At 41.9% G+C, this 17,815-nt stretch overlaps 1 protein-coding gene across 2 annotated transcripts; it reads right to left on the bottom strand.

Moving 5' to 3' along the window:
* Window positions 1-1,163: 1,163 nt before the first annotated feature.
* On the bottom strand, window positions 1,164-16,923 carry smurf1 (SMAD specific E3 ubiquitin protein ligase 1). 2 transcript variants are annotated; one of them, XM_085158349.1, is made up of 18 exons: window positions 16,634-16,923; window positions 10,120-10,158; window positions 9,496-9,604; window positions 7,749-7,882; window positions 7,571-7,636; window positions 7,361-7,436; window positions 6,912-7,123; window positions 6,735-6,819; window positions 5,393-5,539; window positions 4,970-5,204; window positions 4,743-4,846; window positions 4,307-4,421; window positions 4,044-4,222; window positions 3,783-3,920; window positions 3,549-3,669; window positions 3,172-3,373; window positions 2,818-2,902; window positions 1,164-2,735 (listed from the first exon to the last, which is right to left on the bottom strand). In XM_085158349.1, the coding sequence occupies exons 1-18, from the start codon at window positions 16,686-16,688 to the stop codon at window positions 2,636-2,638; spliced, it is 2,202 nt and encodes a 733-aa protein (XP_085014475.1). In that variant the 5' UTR covers window positions 16,689-16,923; the 3' UTR covers window positions 1,164-2,635. The 2 variants fall into 2 exon arrangements, with proteins under 2 accessions (XP_085014475.1, XP_085014476.1); XM_085158350.1 differs by having other exon boundaries at window positions 2,818-2,893.
* Window positions 16,924-17,815: the final 892 nt, after the last annotated feature.

Raw genomic sequence — 17,815 nt, 5'->3', positions numbered from 1 at the left:
TTGCCTCTTGGGTTATTTTTTTACAGTTTGCTTTGGGTCATTATCCATTTGCAACATGAAGCTCTGTCTTGCAGGATTTAGCTGAATCTGAGCAGACAGTATAGCCCTATACACTTCACAATTCATCCTGCTGCTTCTATCAGCAGTCACATCATCAATAAACACTGTATGGCAGCCATATCTCCAACATGTTTGACAGATGATGTGGTATGTTTCAGATCATGAACCGTTTCTTTTCATCTCCAGACTTTTCTCATCATTCTGGTAAAGGTTCATCTGGGTTTCATCTGTCCATAGAACTTATTTTGTTATTTTACAGAGATGCAAAGGCTCTTTTAGATGTTTTCTCGCAAAGTCTAATCTGGCCTTATTCATGAATAACAGTTTGCACCTTGTTTTGGAATTTCATTCATGAAGGTGCTTCTTGATTGTAGACTTTGATAATGATATGCCTTCCTCTTCCAGGGTGTTCTCGGGTTTGCTACATGTCGAGAACACCCTGGAAGAGGTAATCTGCTTTTCTTAACCTTGGGAGTTACCTTCTGTGTTGTTGAGCAGGTCAGGACATTCTGTCTTTTACAAATGAACCAGATTGTTGATTTGCACTCTCTCTCTGCGGTTTTATTTTTGCAGTCTAATGAAGGTCTCCTTAATTTGCATCAACATTTGTTTGTTACAAAATCCAACACTTGGAATCAACTCCTGATACTTACTGTGCTTCGGCTGTTATGGAATACCATGGGAACAGGCCTCACCAGACTGTGAAACTGTTTGTCAGTCAATTGCCCAATTACTTCAGAGCCTCTGTAAATGGGGGGCACTGTGCATAAAAATGGCCCGAATTCCTAAACAGTTGTTAAACCCATTGAATTCAAGCTGAAAGTGTGCACTTCAATCACAGTTCCTTTAAAATCCACTGTGGTAGTGTACACAGGCAAAAATGTCCAAATACTTAAACTTTACTGCAAATATTAATTATTTTGAATTGATTTGTGTGATTCGTGCAAAGTCCAAGAGCAAAGTAGGTCTCTTTTGCTTACATGCTCTCATTAATGTTAATGTTTGAAGTGATGGAAACCTACTTAAGAATACATATAATAAATGTGTTTGGTTTAATTAGACCCATAAGTGTCGACATAGAGACACAAGACACAAGCAATGTATTTTCAATGTAATTTCTTTTAATATAATCTTATTTACAACGCATTTTTCATAAATGTTTAGTACATAGTAAGTTACAATACTTCTGCATCCATTACACAGTGAACTCATACCCTTGATAATACAGACTGAAATGGTCCTGCTTATTAACAGTCTTCAATTTAAAACAGAACTTTCTATGTTGCTTGCTCAACTTCTAAGCTTCTGATTTCGTTCAATTTGGAGCATTAATGACTGTTAAGAAACTCATTCATGGTGGTCTTGAAGATGACTTCTTGCCAACATTCAGGCTATGGAGAGAAAAAGGGGCGGGGATCAGGGCCACAAAAAAAGCAGGTAAAATGAGGGCTAAAACTTGTATAAAAGGCTTAGGAGATGTAACTATACAGAATTCCAGAAACACGTTCTTTCAATCCTCGGTTTAAAAAAACAAATCCAGATGACCTCTCCATAACATCAGTAGAGTTAGAATTTTTTTTTAAATCAAGGCTTGGGAAAGCCACTTTGATTTAATTTTTAACAGATGTAACAGGGCATTTAAAACACCAAAAACACTAGCAGGTTTCATACAATGACAAGGAGTATTTCTCTGCAGTAATACGAATGTTAAAAAAATGTAACAAGATTCAATAGAACCCACTTTGTGGGTTACTTGCATGTGAATTGACCCTTCAACTATGGGGGAGGGGGTGATGAGGACATTAGTGTGGGCTCCACGCAGAGCATATAGCAGCTTGGTCAGTAATCACTTAGTAATAAATAATAAAATAGAGTGGATCAGAGTGGTCGCAGATACAAACAAAGGAATTAAGATTAAAAAAAAAGAAGAAAAAGAGGAGCAGGCTCATTTGATCATTTTTACAGCGTAACCGAGTGTCATGCCTGACACAAACACAAAAACACGCAGACACATAGATCTGCACTCTCTCACATGCACACACACCCAGACAAACACGTGTACATACATGCGCTCATTCTGAGACACGACAGTGGTTAAACACGAAGCATGAATACTAGTCAATCAATCGACTCGTCAGGCAGAAAGACAAACAGGCTCTGTCTTTTTTTCTTTTTTGTTTTGTTTTGTCGTCTTCTTCACAAATCTGATTTCTATGTTCCCGGCTTCGTATGCGATTGGCTGAATCCGTCCCGAGACTTTGCTGCGGTGGTTAAACATTCTGAAGGATGACATCATAGCTTGTTAAAACAGAAGGATAAAAATGCTTCTTCAAAACATTTGAAAAAATTTTTAGTCCTTTTTTTTTTAAATGTTCTCCTCCCGCTGTGCTTCCTCCTTTAACCTCCAACAGGTTCGGGAGGTGAAGGGGTGGCAGGAGAGTGAGTGTGTTCTTGTGATGCTTGGCTGCTCTGTATACTTGGTGTATACTTGATATTCGGTTTGTGTGTGTGTGCATATATGTAAAATGTCACATAGTCTGTGTGCACGTGCAAGGGCCAAGTGTGCGCAGATTCATCACTCCACAGCAAAGCCGCAGGTCTCCTCCACAGCAGTCAGCAGTTTCTCGTAAAGCTTCTCGTAAGACTCATAGGGAGGGATGTCTATCCTGTTGAAACTGGAGGCAGAAAAGAGTGAATTACTTGCCTAAAAAAATAATTGACACAAATATAGACACACTAAGAGAAATCGGTTCTTACCACGTGTGAGCCTTGGGCAAGTTTTCTGTGTTAGCATCTATCAAGTGGATGGTGAAGAGTCTTGGTCCTGCAGAACCTGTAGAGCCTTACACACATACATTCTAGTTATCACTGCTCTGGTACACAGAAAAGACTTTAAATAGAAAAAGCTCTCAACACCCTTTAATGGGTTTCAGATTGAAACATGCATCTAACATTCTCACATGAAGCTAATATTGTTCTAATTTGGGTTAAAATGTTTGCATTTAAAGGCCTTGTATATGAGTTATGTGTTGAAAAATTGAACTAAATGTTACCATCAAAGGAATAGCAGAAGCAAAGTGTATGTTGTGTTTGTACCAGTGCATGACCCACCCTGCAGCGCTTTGAATCCCTGTAGGGGGACCCTGGTGGAGCCTGTGACAAACTGCAGGAGGCGTCCTCTCCTCTCCTCACTGAAAGCCTCCACTGCTTGCCAGAACCACCGCACCACATTGCTTTCACTTGTGCAGTGTTTCAGACGGGTGTTAGTCTTCCAGTCTGCAAGGTCTATTTTTCCTAGTCCACCAATGATCAACTGAAGAGATTTAGAGACGGGGTGGTGGGTAGGGGTTTGAGATGGATATAATGAATTAGATAATAGAGTAGAAGAAGAAAATTAATCTAAACTACCAATCCAAAATGCAGATATGGTAAAAGTCATATAAATATTTAATAAGTACTAATATATTGTTGACGTATCAAACGCGTACCTCAAGTTCTTTATGGTCGAAGGGTTTGAGGAGGTGCTGTGGGATGAGCTCACTGAACCCCTTCTGCAGAGCCAGAAACTGGGCTTCAATTCCACGCATAAACCTCCAGTTCACATAAAGTCTGAAATGAATAAAATTAAATAAAAAAATAAGTAAACGTCTGGCAGATGTTTGCAAGTAATGTTTACACTCTGTATCCGACAGAGTTTAGAGTACTACTGTGGAGTTATTTACCTTACATATTCCTTCTTGTTCTCCTCAGTGACGGGGACATTACGACCATTAGGCTTGAGTTCATGTTGTGAGAACTTCCCAAAGGCATTGTGCTCTACACAGAACGTGTGATCGAGTACTGAAGTGATGTCATTCTCCCTGCGCACAACACATCAAAGTAAAAGCTGAAACGGAAACTATGTAGACAAGCACGCAGGACACAAACTAAGCAGTCTGCCTGTGCCAGGCTGAGAGGATTCATTTATTGGTGCTTTTGCTCACAATATCCAGACGAGGCTCTTGTGCAACTCGGGGTCGGTGGTCTCCAGGTCATTGAGTTGGATGGGTTTGCCCAGCAGCTGTTTGTAAAAGGGCAACGTGAAGCTCCCGTTGATGTAGTGACCGTGAAAAACTGCCAGGCCCATCACACGACCCACAAAGTGGAAATATGACAGGTGGTCCTTAAAAGAAAGACAGTGTGAGACACAGAGTCGGGACTTATTAGCATGGTTCGTTATGTGGATTTACTTACTTCCTGTACTCACAGGATTGATGGAGGAGTCTGGGTTGATCTGTAGTGTGTAGATATTGTCTGTGGAGTACTGGAACAGGCCGTAATAGGGGTTTAACATCTCGTGACACAGCAGGTACAACCACTCCCTGCAGACAGACACCACAATGATCACAAAGATGAAGCAGCACCAAGACTTTAGTGAAAACAATCAAATACAAGATCCTGTCTTTGTATCCAGTCTTTTGTACAAGCAGTTGATGTAGCACTTTTTCAAAACATGTGGTAAATTTATAAATTATATAGTAATTAAGTTCACAGCTGTATGTCAGACTACCCCTTACTACAGGTAAATCCTCGGTGGGAAACACTGCAGTAACATTTAACATTTAAGCGCTGGCATTAAAAGAGCTGTCACCGTGTACTTAGCACTGGTACTTGGATGATAAAAGCACCGTGCAGCAAATTACCTGGCCACTCCACCATAATCGAGTCCTTCCTCTCCCCTGAACTTCACCATTAGCCGTTTCTTCAAGTCTTTGGGCCTCATCTTCATTATCTGCCGGTATGACTCCTGTATAAGGCACACAGCTTTAATTACAGGCTATCAGGTTTAGATCAGTTTTCTTTTGTTAATCGGTTATTTAATATTCACAGCCAGTGCTTCTGTGTTTCCACCGCTTCCACCTGCACTCACCTCAAAGATCTCCTCTCGGGACACCTCTATACGACAGTGTCCCGCTTGAGGCTGCTGCAGCGACAGCTCGTGGCGGAGCAGCTTTAACTTGTGCACCAAATCTCTTTCGTATCGCGCTGCCACATCTCCATCCCCTCCTCCTCCGCCGCCGCCACTTACTCCTCCACCGCCCCCTTCCTCACCCCCCACATCCATCTGGGGGGCCTGGGAAGATTCCTTCACTTGTGATTGCTGACTGGAGGTGGGAAGAAGTAGAGAGAACAGAAGGGAAATATAAGGTTGTGGAAGAACGATACGCACAGGATTACACACAGTCCCATGCAGCATAAGCAGTGAAATCTACCATAAGCTCATGTTTCTGTATATCACACCAGTCAGCAGCGTTAGTAGGTCGGTGGCAGATTAGATTGGTCCATGCTTTACCTGATAATGTTGTGTAGGCGCGGGTCTGTGAACTGTGTGGTTCGGTTGTTGTGGTCCACAAAGTAGATCCGGCCAGACACGGTGCTTCGGACCTCCCAGCCTACAGGTAAAGGCCCGAGTTCCTCACAGCTCACGCTGGCCAAATCCCTGCACCAGTAACACATAAACATAGTGAGACAGAGCACCACATTTCCACCTGTTCTGAACATGCATACTAAGTAGTATAATCCTCATACTGAACTAAACTTGGACCCCAAAGGCCCATGAAAAGCTACTAAGAGTTATTTTATTTATCTGCTGCTGAATAAGAGCATAAAAAAAAAAAGACACCGGGCATGCTCTAAAGACACATGGAGCAAAGTGTTTGTGCATTTCTTTTAGATATCGCTGCTCATTACAGGGTCGAACTGTGTATTTAGTGTTGGGTCACAAATTTGAAGAAACTGTTAAACCTCTTTGGGCTGCAAACTTTGAGAACCTTATTAAAACCAAAACATTTGTTGAAGAAATGCTTGTACATGTTTACTGTGATCAGTACCTCACCATAACAAATTTTGCATTTTTCTTCAGTGTGAAACAAAACACTTGAATTTCATCATTTTTTGGCACTCTTTACATAACCATTGAATCATAAACTTTAAAACACAGTCATTTTGACATGTTTATGATTAAGGTCAGCATATAGGGTCAGAAGTAATGGCCTGTTATGACAGATTTATAGTTAGCAGTAATTAATATTGCTGACATTTTTATGACCGGGGGCAGTTCGTACTCTCAAAACCATCCATAAATCTTACTAATTAAGAATGGTAAGTGGTGTAAAACTGCCACAGTCAGCCATTAGCACAAATCATAAAACAAGATGTATCTACACAAAGTATAACTTGTAGATAAAGTATGATATAAGATGTAGATAAGGCCTAAAATGTTAGCCTGAGTGTATAAATCAAATGCTTCAAACATTAATTTTAGTGTATTAACAAGTCAACCATATCACTCTAGTTTAGAATAGGTACAATATTAGAGTTATAATCCCAACTATCCGATGGTCCTCTATGAGCATGCACTCAGCAAAAGTAGGAAGGAAGAACTCCCTCTTAACATGCAAAGAAAAGTTTAAATTACATGTAAACCTACATGTGAATGCACTCACTTAGAGAAACAGACTTTTCTCGTTAAGCCTTTAGAAACATTTTATACAATCCTAAGTATAACCCTGAGAGTCGAGTACTTTAAGGGTATGTGTTAAGTCTGTCTGCAGATGCAGTGACTAAGTCTCTTTGTGGGCTTTCACCTCTTTTCCAGTTATGCTTGGACTAAATGAAGTGCAGCATAGTCATACCGTGGTATCCGGGGGTCATGCCAGGTGCTGACGCCTGTCTGTGTGTGGAGGAAGTACACCTGGCCCTGCACTGTTGTTCGCTGCTCTGTTTTAACAAGAAAAGAAAGCCATTAAATGGACTATGTGAGGTTTAGGTTAAACAAATATCTATAGCCACAACAGGAGTTCATCACTGACCGTATCCCTCTGGCAGGTCAGGCGGTTGGTGCCCATGCGGTCTGTTCTGAGGGGTGTGGCCATGACCTCTGGAGTCCTGCCCTCTGATTCGCTGGGTCTGAAGACGGCTCTCCTGACTGGGAGAGTCGAGCCGACAGTTCCCGCCTCCCGCAGCACCGGTGGAGTCGGAGTAGGGCAGCGGTTCTTCACTGAAACACCCCTCAAACACAGGCCTACACACAAACGCACAAAGAAAAACACACTGGAATCACATGACGGGTCAACTGCTTTTTATTTAAAACTCAGCGCAACAAAAACAGCAGGAGGGACAAATACTTAACAAATAGAACTAAAATAATCCTCTGACCTAAAACAGGTTGTTGTGTAACATCACATGAGATCCAAACAACAGTCTTGTATTTAAAAGTTAGGGTGTGATATTAGCAGGGTTAACATCTGGTGACACTCACCCATCATTTTCTAACAGTCCTCTACAGTCCACAACAGGGCCTCCGCTGCCAATGCGGTCTCGTGTTTGCAGGCTCACTGTAAACAAGGAGGACGGACAGGTCAGAGAGTTGACGCCGTGTTAGAGGGGGGAGTGCAGAACATGCACACAGTGAAAGAAAAGCAACAATATGACTAATCTGTACATACGTTCCATCGCTGTCCAGCCTTACCTACAATCTGCCCCCGCACTGCATCACTGTCAGAGGGGTTCAGCTTACATAGATCTAGACGCTGGTCTGAAACGGGAAGCAAATACATTTTTATTTTCTTCACAGAGCAGCACTAAATAAATGCTGTGAAAATGTGTGTATTTAAAATCAGAGCAGTAGATAAAGACGACGGCCTTACATCCTGTGTCTTTTAGCCTGCTGATGGCATTAGAAAGCAGTCGTATGCAGCCCAGAAAACCTGCCCCCTGTCGTTTATGGATCTTCTTGTGGTTCCATATACTGATAGTGATGGAGTCTGTTTTACCAATGTAGCTAAAAAAAAAACAAGTGACAAGTGCAACAGGTCTCTTTAATCCAGCTTTTTATGAAGGCGAGCCATTTTAAAGGTCAAAGATCTGAATGAATGAAACAATCAACATCTGTAGATCTTCTGCATCTTTAATGAGTTGTTACATTTACATATAACTGAAAATCAATTAAAATGATAAATCAATTAAATTGCTGCCAAAAGTGGAGGAGTTTAAGTGTCTTGAGGTCTTCACGAGCTCAATTCAATTCAATTTTATTTATACAGCTCCAAATCACTAGAACAGTCGCCTCAAGGCGCTTTGAATTGCAAGGTAGACCCTATGATATTACATACAGAGAAAAACCCAACAATCATATGACCCCCTATGAGCAAGCACTTTGGCAACAGTGGGAAGCAAAAACTCTCTTTTAACAGGAAGAAACCTGCAGTAGAACCAGGCTCAGGGAGGGGCGGCCATCTGCTGCGACCGGTTGAGGTGAGAGAAGGAAGACAGGATAAAGGACATGCTGTGGAAGAGAGCCAGAGCTGTGAGACTGACGCAGGGATTGGGGGCAGATGCTGTACTGATCTGTGGTGATGAAGAGAGAGCTGAGCTTAAAACTGAATCTGTTGATTAACTGGTTGACCTATGCCCCCACCTTCACCTATGGTCATGAGCTCTTGGTAGTGACCGAAGGAATGAGGTGGCGGACACCAATAGCAGAAATTAGTTTCCTTCGAAGGGTGGCTAGCCTCTTACTTAAACAGATTTCATATTTTCTGTGTCTGTGAGTTTGCTGGGGTCTGTTTGGGTCCCAGTAACGTCAAACTCATCATCAGACAGTCAGTGTGAGGGTCAGCTCAGGCATCCACGTACCTGCCTGTTTTTTGTGACCGCACAGATTCATCTGCAGAGAATTTACATTACAATCCACCAATGACGCATCCCATCAAGGCAGCGTACTTCAAAGAAGTATAACAGGAATGAATATTTGGCTGTAGGGTCTCCAGCAGTCCGTGTCCCCAACAGAGCATAATGCAGGCTTTAGAGACAGGGTGAGGAGTTGAGTCATTTGAGAGGGATTCAGAACAGCGCCACTGCTACTCCACATCGAAAGAAATCGTTTGGGCATCTGAAAAGGATGCCTCCTGCACACCAGGCCTCAGGTTAGACCCAGAACTTGCTGGCTCCAACCTGCTGGCTTAGGAATAACTCAGTGTCGCCTGGTGATGACTGGGAAGAGGTGGCCGGGGCAAGGGACTCTCTGTTTGAGTCCCCAGTATACCTGGTGCGTTTATCGCTTTGTGTGCTGCCGGTAATGTCTTTAAAAGTCACTTCTACTCATGCCCTGTGATAAGGCACAGGCAGCTGCCAATGTCTTTTCATGAATGATAGGTGTCGCCACTCAGACAACACCACCACATCTGTCAAAAACTGTTGTTTTATTTTATTCTGTTTAAAAAGCACGACAGAGTACTGCTGCCTCCGTGATCTGAACACAGACAAGTGGTAGAAAATGGATGGATGGCTATGTTAAACTAATTATCATTCATTTTAAATATCTATACCTGAGCAGAAATTACTTTACTGTAAACGTATAGTAGATTTGTTTTTAGCGCTGTGGAGGAGACTCACAGGTCATAGTGCTGATTCCATTTGGGGTCCAGTGTGCTCTTTACTGTGTCTGTAGAGTGGCATTGACCTGATCCGTCCACCACGACTTTGGCAAAAGGATCTGGCAGACCTGCACATAAAAACTTGTAATTAAAAATCCGTTGCCCATAAAGTCTCTCAAAATCCAAAGTGGCTTAGGTGCTTCTCATAAACATGATCTCCATGATAAAACATTTAACGTAAATGGAGTTGTTGTATTTGTATCTAGACTAATACTGGCCTGCAGTTTAAAAACAAACAGGAAATTCAGTTTGTTTGCCATTCTTATTAACAGTACTTGAGATTCACCATCTAATCTGACAGGAAATGAAGACTCTAATCCAGGCGGCCTTTAACAAATTCTGACCAAGAACAAAACTGGGCACACTCGGAGAAGCTTTGCAGCCTTAAACAAACCCCTGATTGTGGGGTGACAGTCAGGGTCATTGTTGTATTCCAGCGCTACCACAGGTCAACAGTTATCCCTCAGAACAGCAAATGAGCAACATCAATGGCACTCTGTTTTCACAGTCGCTCCTATGTCACACGGGCTCTTTATAATGCCAGAAATATGCATGTGAAAAAGATCACAATCAAAGTACTTACGAAAGAAGTCTTTCTTTGCGAGGTTCTTGGCACATAATACTGCAAGAGAAAGGAGAAAAAAATTACACAAATATATGTAATATCACAGCACGTAGGCTGACACAGTGGACACATCTGAGGGGAAAGAATGTGGGTCAGGATAAATGTATGAATACCAGAGGACGGTCATGAAAGTGGATATGACACGGACAGAGAAGTACAGGCTAGTGTCAGGCAAAACGCTCAAAGACAGACACACGCTGAAAGACCACCCACGGAAAAAGCAGGAGACCACTTTCTATACCCACACCATCTTTGTAGAGTCAGAGAGCAAAGCTCAATCTGACCAAGACTCTGAGAATTTGTAAGTGTGTGCAAACTGTTGTTTATCGTGTACGTGGGTGTACACAAAGTCTGGTTATTTGTTTCCCCAGACAGCTGGCATATGACACCCTAGGCTAGCTCTCCTCTAACACTGAAAACACAAGAGATCAACAACTTTACAGCTATTTATTTCTTTTTTTTTAAGAAATACACTCAAGTGTTTGCTTCAGGGCAGAACAAAAACAAGCTGCATGTTGGTTTTCACAGCTGATGCAATGCAATTCAAAAGGTAAGCTGTAATCAACATGGATAATGTTTACACTTCAAGTCCACCGGGCCTTTGTCAAATGTATATGCAGTGTTTTTATTTGGGCTGGTAAGTAAAGTGTAGGGTGTATACCTGTGAGCTCTGCTTTGTAAAGAAACAGTAAGGTTTTTGTTCTGACTGCATGTGAGCTTTGTGTTTGCTGTTCGACAAACGTATCTGTAAAGATCCGCTGATCACCGCGCATTAAAAAGGAGCTTCAAAGTTCCGCTTTTTTTAGTTAACTGTCCTGATGTTTCATCTCTTATTTCATCATGTCATGACAGCCAGTATGCTTAAGATTAGATTATCATCTTCTTCTGGTGCGCTAACATTTCTAAAGGTTAAAAAAAGAAGAATGTATTGGGCTAGCTTCATTTAGTCACCATCAGCGTCCAGAAGACACTGTAGTATTTCTGGCTTCTCTTCCCGTCACAGACGACGGCAGATCTAAACTTAGTTTTAGTCATTTTTAACTTTAGTTTTTAGGAAGAATCCACACACTCCGTGTCATGACTACGTGGGCAACAGCACAAATGCACAAACAGCACTTTCTGCCATAATTAGTAATCGTTTGCTTTGGAAGGCACTGAAGAGTGGAAATCACTATAGCTGCACTAACTAACAGCTACAACAGCTTGAGTGAAAGTGACTACGTGCAGGCAAACACAGCAGTCCCAATGCCTCTAGCCTCTGCTGTCAATGCAGAAAAAAACCACAGTTAAGCCACTGTACTGGGTTATTGACAACATATAGGTTATGTGTGGATAAAGTATGATTTCCGTTGTTGTCATGTTGCACATTTACTCCTGTGTTACTGCAGAATATCAGTGTGACTCTAGTGATTCACAGTCACACTGATATTTTAAAGAAGTAAATGCAAAATCTAACGTGAACAGCACATTTCTTGAGCTGGACTGCAATGTCAGCAATTTATTTATTTTTGATTATTCTTTAAATATTAAAAATACACACCACTATGGATCAACATAAAGGTCGCCAGAAAGTATTTATGAGTTCTTGTGCTAGTTTCAGCTCAAACTGTTTGACATGACAAGTAATTAAGATAAATGGCCTGCTCTGTAGCCAAAAACAAGTCAGCCTGACAGAACCTTAGAAAAATAATGTGGCTTCATCTCTCTGTTGTTCATTTTCATATTAAAATGAATTGGGGTGGGGTGGGGGGTGGGGGTCAAAATCAGATCTGAGTTAGAATGTGTAACCCAATCAATCACCTGCATGGAGCTTGGCAGGGGAGCAATGGGTGCATGAAGTGGGTAGGAGAGTCATCCCACACATCTGAAGGATTTTGTGGCCTTCATTACACATCTACCGCAACTTTAAATTACCTTTCATGGCAAGGTGAAATAAGCTGACTCTCCACTTAGTCTACTTTGATGATCCCTTAATTATTTGCCCTTCTTTTTTTTACCCAAATGACCAAATATTTGCGTTCCTCAACATGTAAATTTGGTGCTTTTCTTGTTTTGTGTCCATTAATAGATTTAATCTTTGAGCTTCACGCTGCTGACCTGATAAAGCAATATTTTCATTTATTACCCCAGGCACTGGACTAGATCAGTGTAATTAATTCTTTAGAAGCTGATTTAAAAAAGTATTCTGCATATTAATAAAGATAATCTCAAAAGTCCAATCCAATCTACACTAACTGAACAATGCTGGTGAGACACTGGGAACATTTCAGAGTTAAGTACTGCTGGTACCGTCAGGGGAAAACAACCTTAGATCTTAACTGATCTGCCACACACCTAAACTGCCTTTTGATTCGGTTTGGCCCAGACAGCTATCTAGGAAGTTAGTCAGGCAGTCAGTGGTTTAGGATGTGGTGACCAGAGTGGCACGTACGTGTCTGGTGTTGCCTAGTCCATTTCCTGTGATTAACCAATGGAGAATGGCTTCAGGATATCCTTCCCTGTTCCCTGTCAACCTCTTCCAATCCTTTCCTCCTGACTCACACATTCCACACTGAGACTTCATCTTTTCTACAGACGTAATGAAAGAAACGCAGTGTGTGAGGAGAGGGAGGGAATCGAGTTTCTAAAGTCTGCCACCTATTTCAGACTGGAAGTAAAGGAAGCCTCTGTCGCTGTCCCTGCTGTGCTATTCACCAATTCTTCCCACAATGTGTTTTCTGACTTGCTCTTCTGTGGCCCTGAATGTGTGACAGGACCTTTCTCAGCATCTCAGGAAATTCCTCATTCTGCGAAGGTCATGGCTGGTAAAAAACACACAGAGCTTACAGCCTAACAGCTCAGCTGGTTCTCAGTTTCTTTCCCCACTGTCATTTCCCTTTCTTTTTATTTGCATTTACTGCCTTTCTGTTTTAAAAAAAAAGAAGTATGAAAAAGCTAGACCGTCAGTAGGGTAGTGATGGCGGGGGTTCTATTCATCCAATCTTGATGGGACAAGCAGAAACAGTTTGAGAGAGGTGAAGAAAAAGTGAGCCTCTTTTGCACCAGTCAGTCAGCTACATAAGGAATTTAAAAATCACATCAACCATCTCCTACAGACGTTAGCAAACTTGCTCTACACCTCTTTGACACCAGATACTCTTCGGATAATGACCAGAAATGCACAACTGCAGCGCCTAATTAAAGCTTCCTAAATCACCATTAATGGCCGAGTGTTCCGGTAACGAAGCCAAGGTAGTGCAATCTCTTTGCACTTTGATCACAGCTCGAGTCAAAAAACATGATGAATGCTGACAAACTTCGAGCGGTCTAGACTTTCTTGTCTCAGCAAGCGCCCGCAGCCTTACAAGCAGAACAACTCGTGAGCTTATGATGATGTCATTTCCTGTATGACCTTCTTCTTTCGGCAACAAAAACAAAGCAGCGGTTGGTGGACATGTGAGCAAATATCACACCTGCTCAATAACAAGTAGCCTGCAGTACACAGACACGGGACAACAGAAGGGCTTGCACAAACACCCAGACGATGGTTCTGTAATGAAGAATAAGTGGACGCTGAGGCTCTTTAACCTCCTTATCCATGTTTCTACATCCTGCTTTGCATGCTTTTCTGTAAATGTGTTTCTGCACATACTGCAAGCTTAGTAAGTGAAGGGATTAGAAATGCTTATGCTGCTTCCTAAGTAAGCATGAATCTGACTCCCCCTTCTCTCCTCTGTTGTATCCATCACACAAACACTCATTTTTATTTCAGTGCTTTTGTTCTCCTTTTCTTTGATTGTTCCTCATTCCCTCACACTTCTGTCCTCCTCTATTCAGCTCCTTCACCCCTTCCCTCTCAAGTAACCTCTTGTCCTGACACTGCCCTGTATTGCAGCTCAGGCAAGTTAAGCGCTCAATCCGACTGACTGGCACCAAAACCTGAGCGGCACGTGTTGCGTCCACTAACTTTATCCTACTAAATGACTGATTCTTTAATTCCTTTCATGGCATTTTCCACAATAAAACACCATTCACTTACAAACAAAAACACCCCTTTCTCCACCATTTTTGACCTACTTATGCTCTGCATCTTGCCTTGACCATATTTTTGCATTCAAATGTTATGTTTCACAAGCTCAAAAACCAGAGATACACTACAGCTAGTTATTATTATTATTATTTTTTTTAAATATTACTGCAGTTGCAAGTTTTTGGTATCAAAACTCACAAAATTGGCGTATGATCAAACATTTGGTGCTTTTTTCAAAATATTTAACACTCTGTATGACATAAATAATTTGGTTATACATTGGTTTCAATACAGAAGCTACTTCTGACTGTTCCCTTCTCACAAGCGGTGGATGCACTAGGTTGATTTGGTAGAGTTTTATGCCAGATGCCCAACATAATGCAACCCCAGGGATTCGTGTGTCTCTGGCTGGAATTCAACCAGTATCCTTTTGCTCCCTAAACAAATGTCTATACCGCATTACACAAGTTTCAAAATAGTTTACATTTCCCCCCCGTTTTCATTAAGTATTTGACTTACTTAGGTCTGCCATGTTACTCAAAGCAATACTTAAGCTTAAGAAAAAGATAACGAACACAGGAAGACACAACAATCACTTGTAAACACAGCAAAGTCTCAGATCTGACCCAGTGTCAAACATGCTTATGTCCCTACTGCACACACACATGTGCACGCTTTTCAGATATACTGATGTTAAGGGGGGGAAACAACCAACTCTTTCTGGCAGACTAAACAGAGCTGGCCAGCCTGGCAGCATTGCACTCCCATTGGCTCATTGCACATTCCTTACCCAATTAGAATTCCACTCATACCTGTGGAGGCGGGGCACAGTCAGGGGCAATAACCTCTGGTTGCATACAAGTTTACACACACATACCTTCTCTGCTTGCTTTCATTTTAACTCATCTGATGAAGCACTTAACGATAACATACTTCTTGTAGAGCTTATTTTACCAGAGTCACTTACAGTAAACTTTATCATAAGAGGACACGATCTATTATAATCCCAGATGACTGCAGTGTTTTAATTGATTCTGATTAAAATGATTTGTTATCAGTTAATCTACCAATCTTAGTAGTATATAAAATACCCGCTTACAGTTGACACAATGACATAATCTATTTTGATCACTGATGTCACTCTTGAATGTCAAGAGTGACATCAGTCCTTTGTTATTATTTCAAACAAGAGCGGTGAACTGTTCTTTTGCGGATCTACGTGGCTAAGTGAGACTCAGTGATAACGTCAGGCGCAGATAACCTCAAACTGAAATGTATAAACAGTGGGATAAGTGACTAAGTGTGCTAGATCCGTTGGTCTGATTCCCGTCCTTCCTTCTTGAAATCCACTCTGAAAGGAAGAGTCAGTAAGTAAACAGCATGTGGGGTGCATTTTCAGACAGCACTTCACCACATCAGTGCTGACAGGCATTTGCTTGAAAAGACATCCATCACAATCATACCTTTGCAGTACACTGCTGCAATGTTCCATGAAAACCACACAAAGAAATATTTAGTCTGACGGAAAGCAAATTTTAGTGTGTGTTATTGCTCAGTTTTGACTCAGGGGGACAAGGCGTCTGCTCAGCGGGGTCATTTCCATTTGAATAGAGGCCCTTGGATGCCCAGTGGGGTTACATTATCAACAGTAGGAACCTTTGTTCCAGCTGTGACTGTATGTGGAGCAGAGGAGGAAACTTCTCTGCTCCACATTTTATTTTATTTTCAATTTATGGGACTCCGACCCATAAACTGAAAAATAAAAAAATTATCTCAATTCGGTTGAATAAATGACCCCTGAAGAACAAACATGCTGCGCTTCCTTCAGTGGGGACAAGTTCAACGAGTCCGACATTTGTGCAGCTACAGCTGACACAGCAGCGAAATGCCAATCGATACTCATTGGTAATCCGGACTAGGATGTCAAATCTAGCGGGAGATCAATTTTCATACAGGCTGCCGCTCGACATTTGCTCTCTCCCCCGCGTTACAGAGCTCGCCGCATTCGGCTGAAGCGGAGGTTTCGGCTGGTGGTCAGCACCCCCCAAAAAGGGTGTAGCTAGCAAGGGCTAGCGGTCAACATTAACCACAATGTTACTATTAGCTAGCAGGCTAAGAAGCCACTGTTAGTGGTTGATAAAGTTTCTGAGCGTGGCTTTCAAGCGTCGGCATTCACCACGACTAGCGGACTAGTAGCCTGTCTCAGCTGCAAAACGCACAGGACAGTGAACAGCTCCTCGGCTGTCCTCTCGGTAATTTACTTAGCATCTAAGCTAACAAGCTAGCACTCGGCTGGTGTTTGCCACACAAAAACCGGATGTTTGGGCGAACAGCAGACTCGAGAGGCTCAAAGACACTTCGCGTCGTCTCGTTAGGTTTGCTAAAATCAACACGTTACCGAGCAAACACTGAGTTCCGGTTTAAACGTGCACCGTAAGCTCTTTCTTTCGCTCTCGCTTTTACCTGTCAGTCGGATTTTGATGCTGGACCCGTTCCTCCGACTCCCAGGATTCGACATCACTCCGGGAAAAACGATCACACAAACTTCCCTGTCGAGCCAGCCAAAATCACAGTTTCACCAAGTAATGGAACTGCGAATAACTTCAGTTTCCACACATGCGGTTTGCTTTTGGTTTCCTCACGGATAAAAATGTATTATTTCACCGCAAAGTCTTGCGCTCCTTCGAAATCCGACAACACGGGAGAACATTTTCAGGCAGGCTCAAGCACGTACTGACGTATTGTTCTCGGTGTCTGTACAGTACGTGCTCGCTCCGGGAAGCGTGGGCGTGCCCGCGGTGATCAGATTCTTTCAAGTCTTTAGACATTCTGTTTTGGTTTTTACTTTAGTAATTAGGGCCCGAGCACTAAAAGTACGAAGACCCTACTGGAATTGCTACGTTTATTATTATTCAGACAAAACAAGTGGCATTTTGAAGGTTTAACATACTTAAAATAGAGAAAAAATTAAGAAATGTTGCACACGTGTCAGGTCTGGTATAAAAATTTTTGGTATTTTAATAGTTTCGCATATGCGTGGTGCAAAATGGCTCTAGAGCGCCACCTATGCGTTGTTAAATAAAGTCCTATGACCACATAGTTTGGGCTACATGAATGAAATTAGGCACAGACGTGTGACATACCAAGACGAACAAAAAAGTAATTGGGCCCATCAACGCAAACCCAACAGAAAGTCCACCATTTTGAATTGAATGTGAGATTTTGGCACCGATTTTGCCATTTCCAGGCGTTGTACTATTGCGAACTCCTAGGAATTTGATCAGATCAGCTTCATATTTGGTCTGTGTCAACTACACACCCGGGTCATTTAATTTACAGCAGCATTCATTTTGTTAAAAAATACAAAAATAGAACAACACACAGAACGGACCAACATTTAACTAAAAATTGTTCAACTCAACAAAACTCAATAATTTTGCTGAAATGATACTGCTAGGTGTTTTGTTAGCTAGGCTATCTCACCTTGTTCAGGGATATTAGCTTCGAGGGCGGTGTAAAAAGCATTTTTTTGCGTTTTTAAAAGTGACAGTTATGGATTGAATTGGATTGCTAAATATAATTTTCACATAGTTTTCTTTTTCGTGTTCAACACTTCAAGCAAGCTAACATCAAGTGTGTGACAAA

The sequence above is a fragment of the Neolamprologus multifasciatus genome, chromosome 4, assembly GCF_963576455.1.
Source record: "Neolamprologus multifasciatus chromosome 4, fNeoMul1.2, whole genome shotgun sequence".
Taxonomy (NCBI): domain Eukaryota; kingdom Metazoa; phylum Chordata; class Actinopteri; order Cichliformes; family Cichlidae; genus Neolamprologus; species Neolamprologus multifasciatus.
Note: the sequence above shows the minus strand (reverse complement) of the source record. Positions and strands in the feature narration are given on the sequence as shown.

Bases quoted from the DNA above. Each gene is read 5' to 3' on its own strand.
- smurf1 (XM_085158349.1), bottom strand. From the start codon at position 16,688: ATGTCGAATCCTGGGAGTCGGAGGAACGGGTCCAGCATCAAAATCCGA. The intron at 10,159-16,633 runs GTAAAAGCGAGA...TTTCTCTTGCAG, and splicing joins CATCAAAATCCGACTGACAG to TATTATGTGCCAAGAACCTC. The intron at 5,205-5,392 runs GTAAAGCATGGA...TCCCACCTCCAG, and splicing joins CGCCTACACAACATTATCAG to TCAGCAATCACAAGTGAAGG.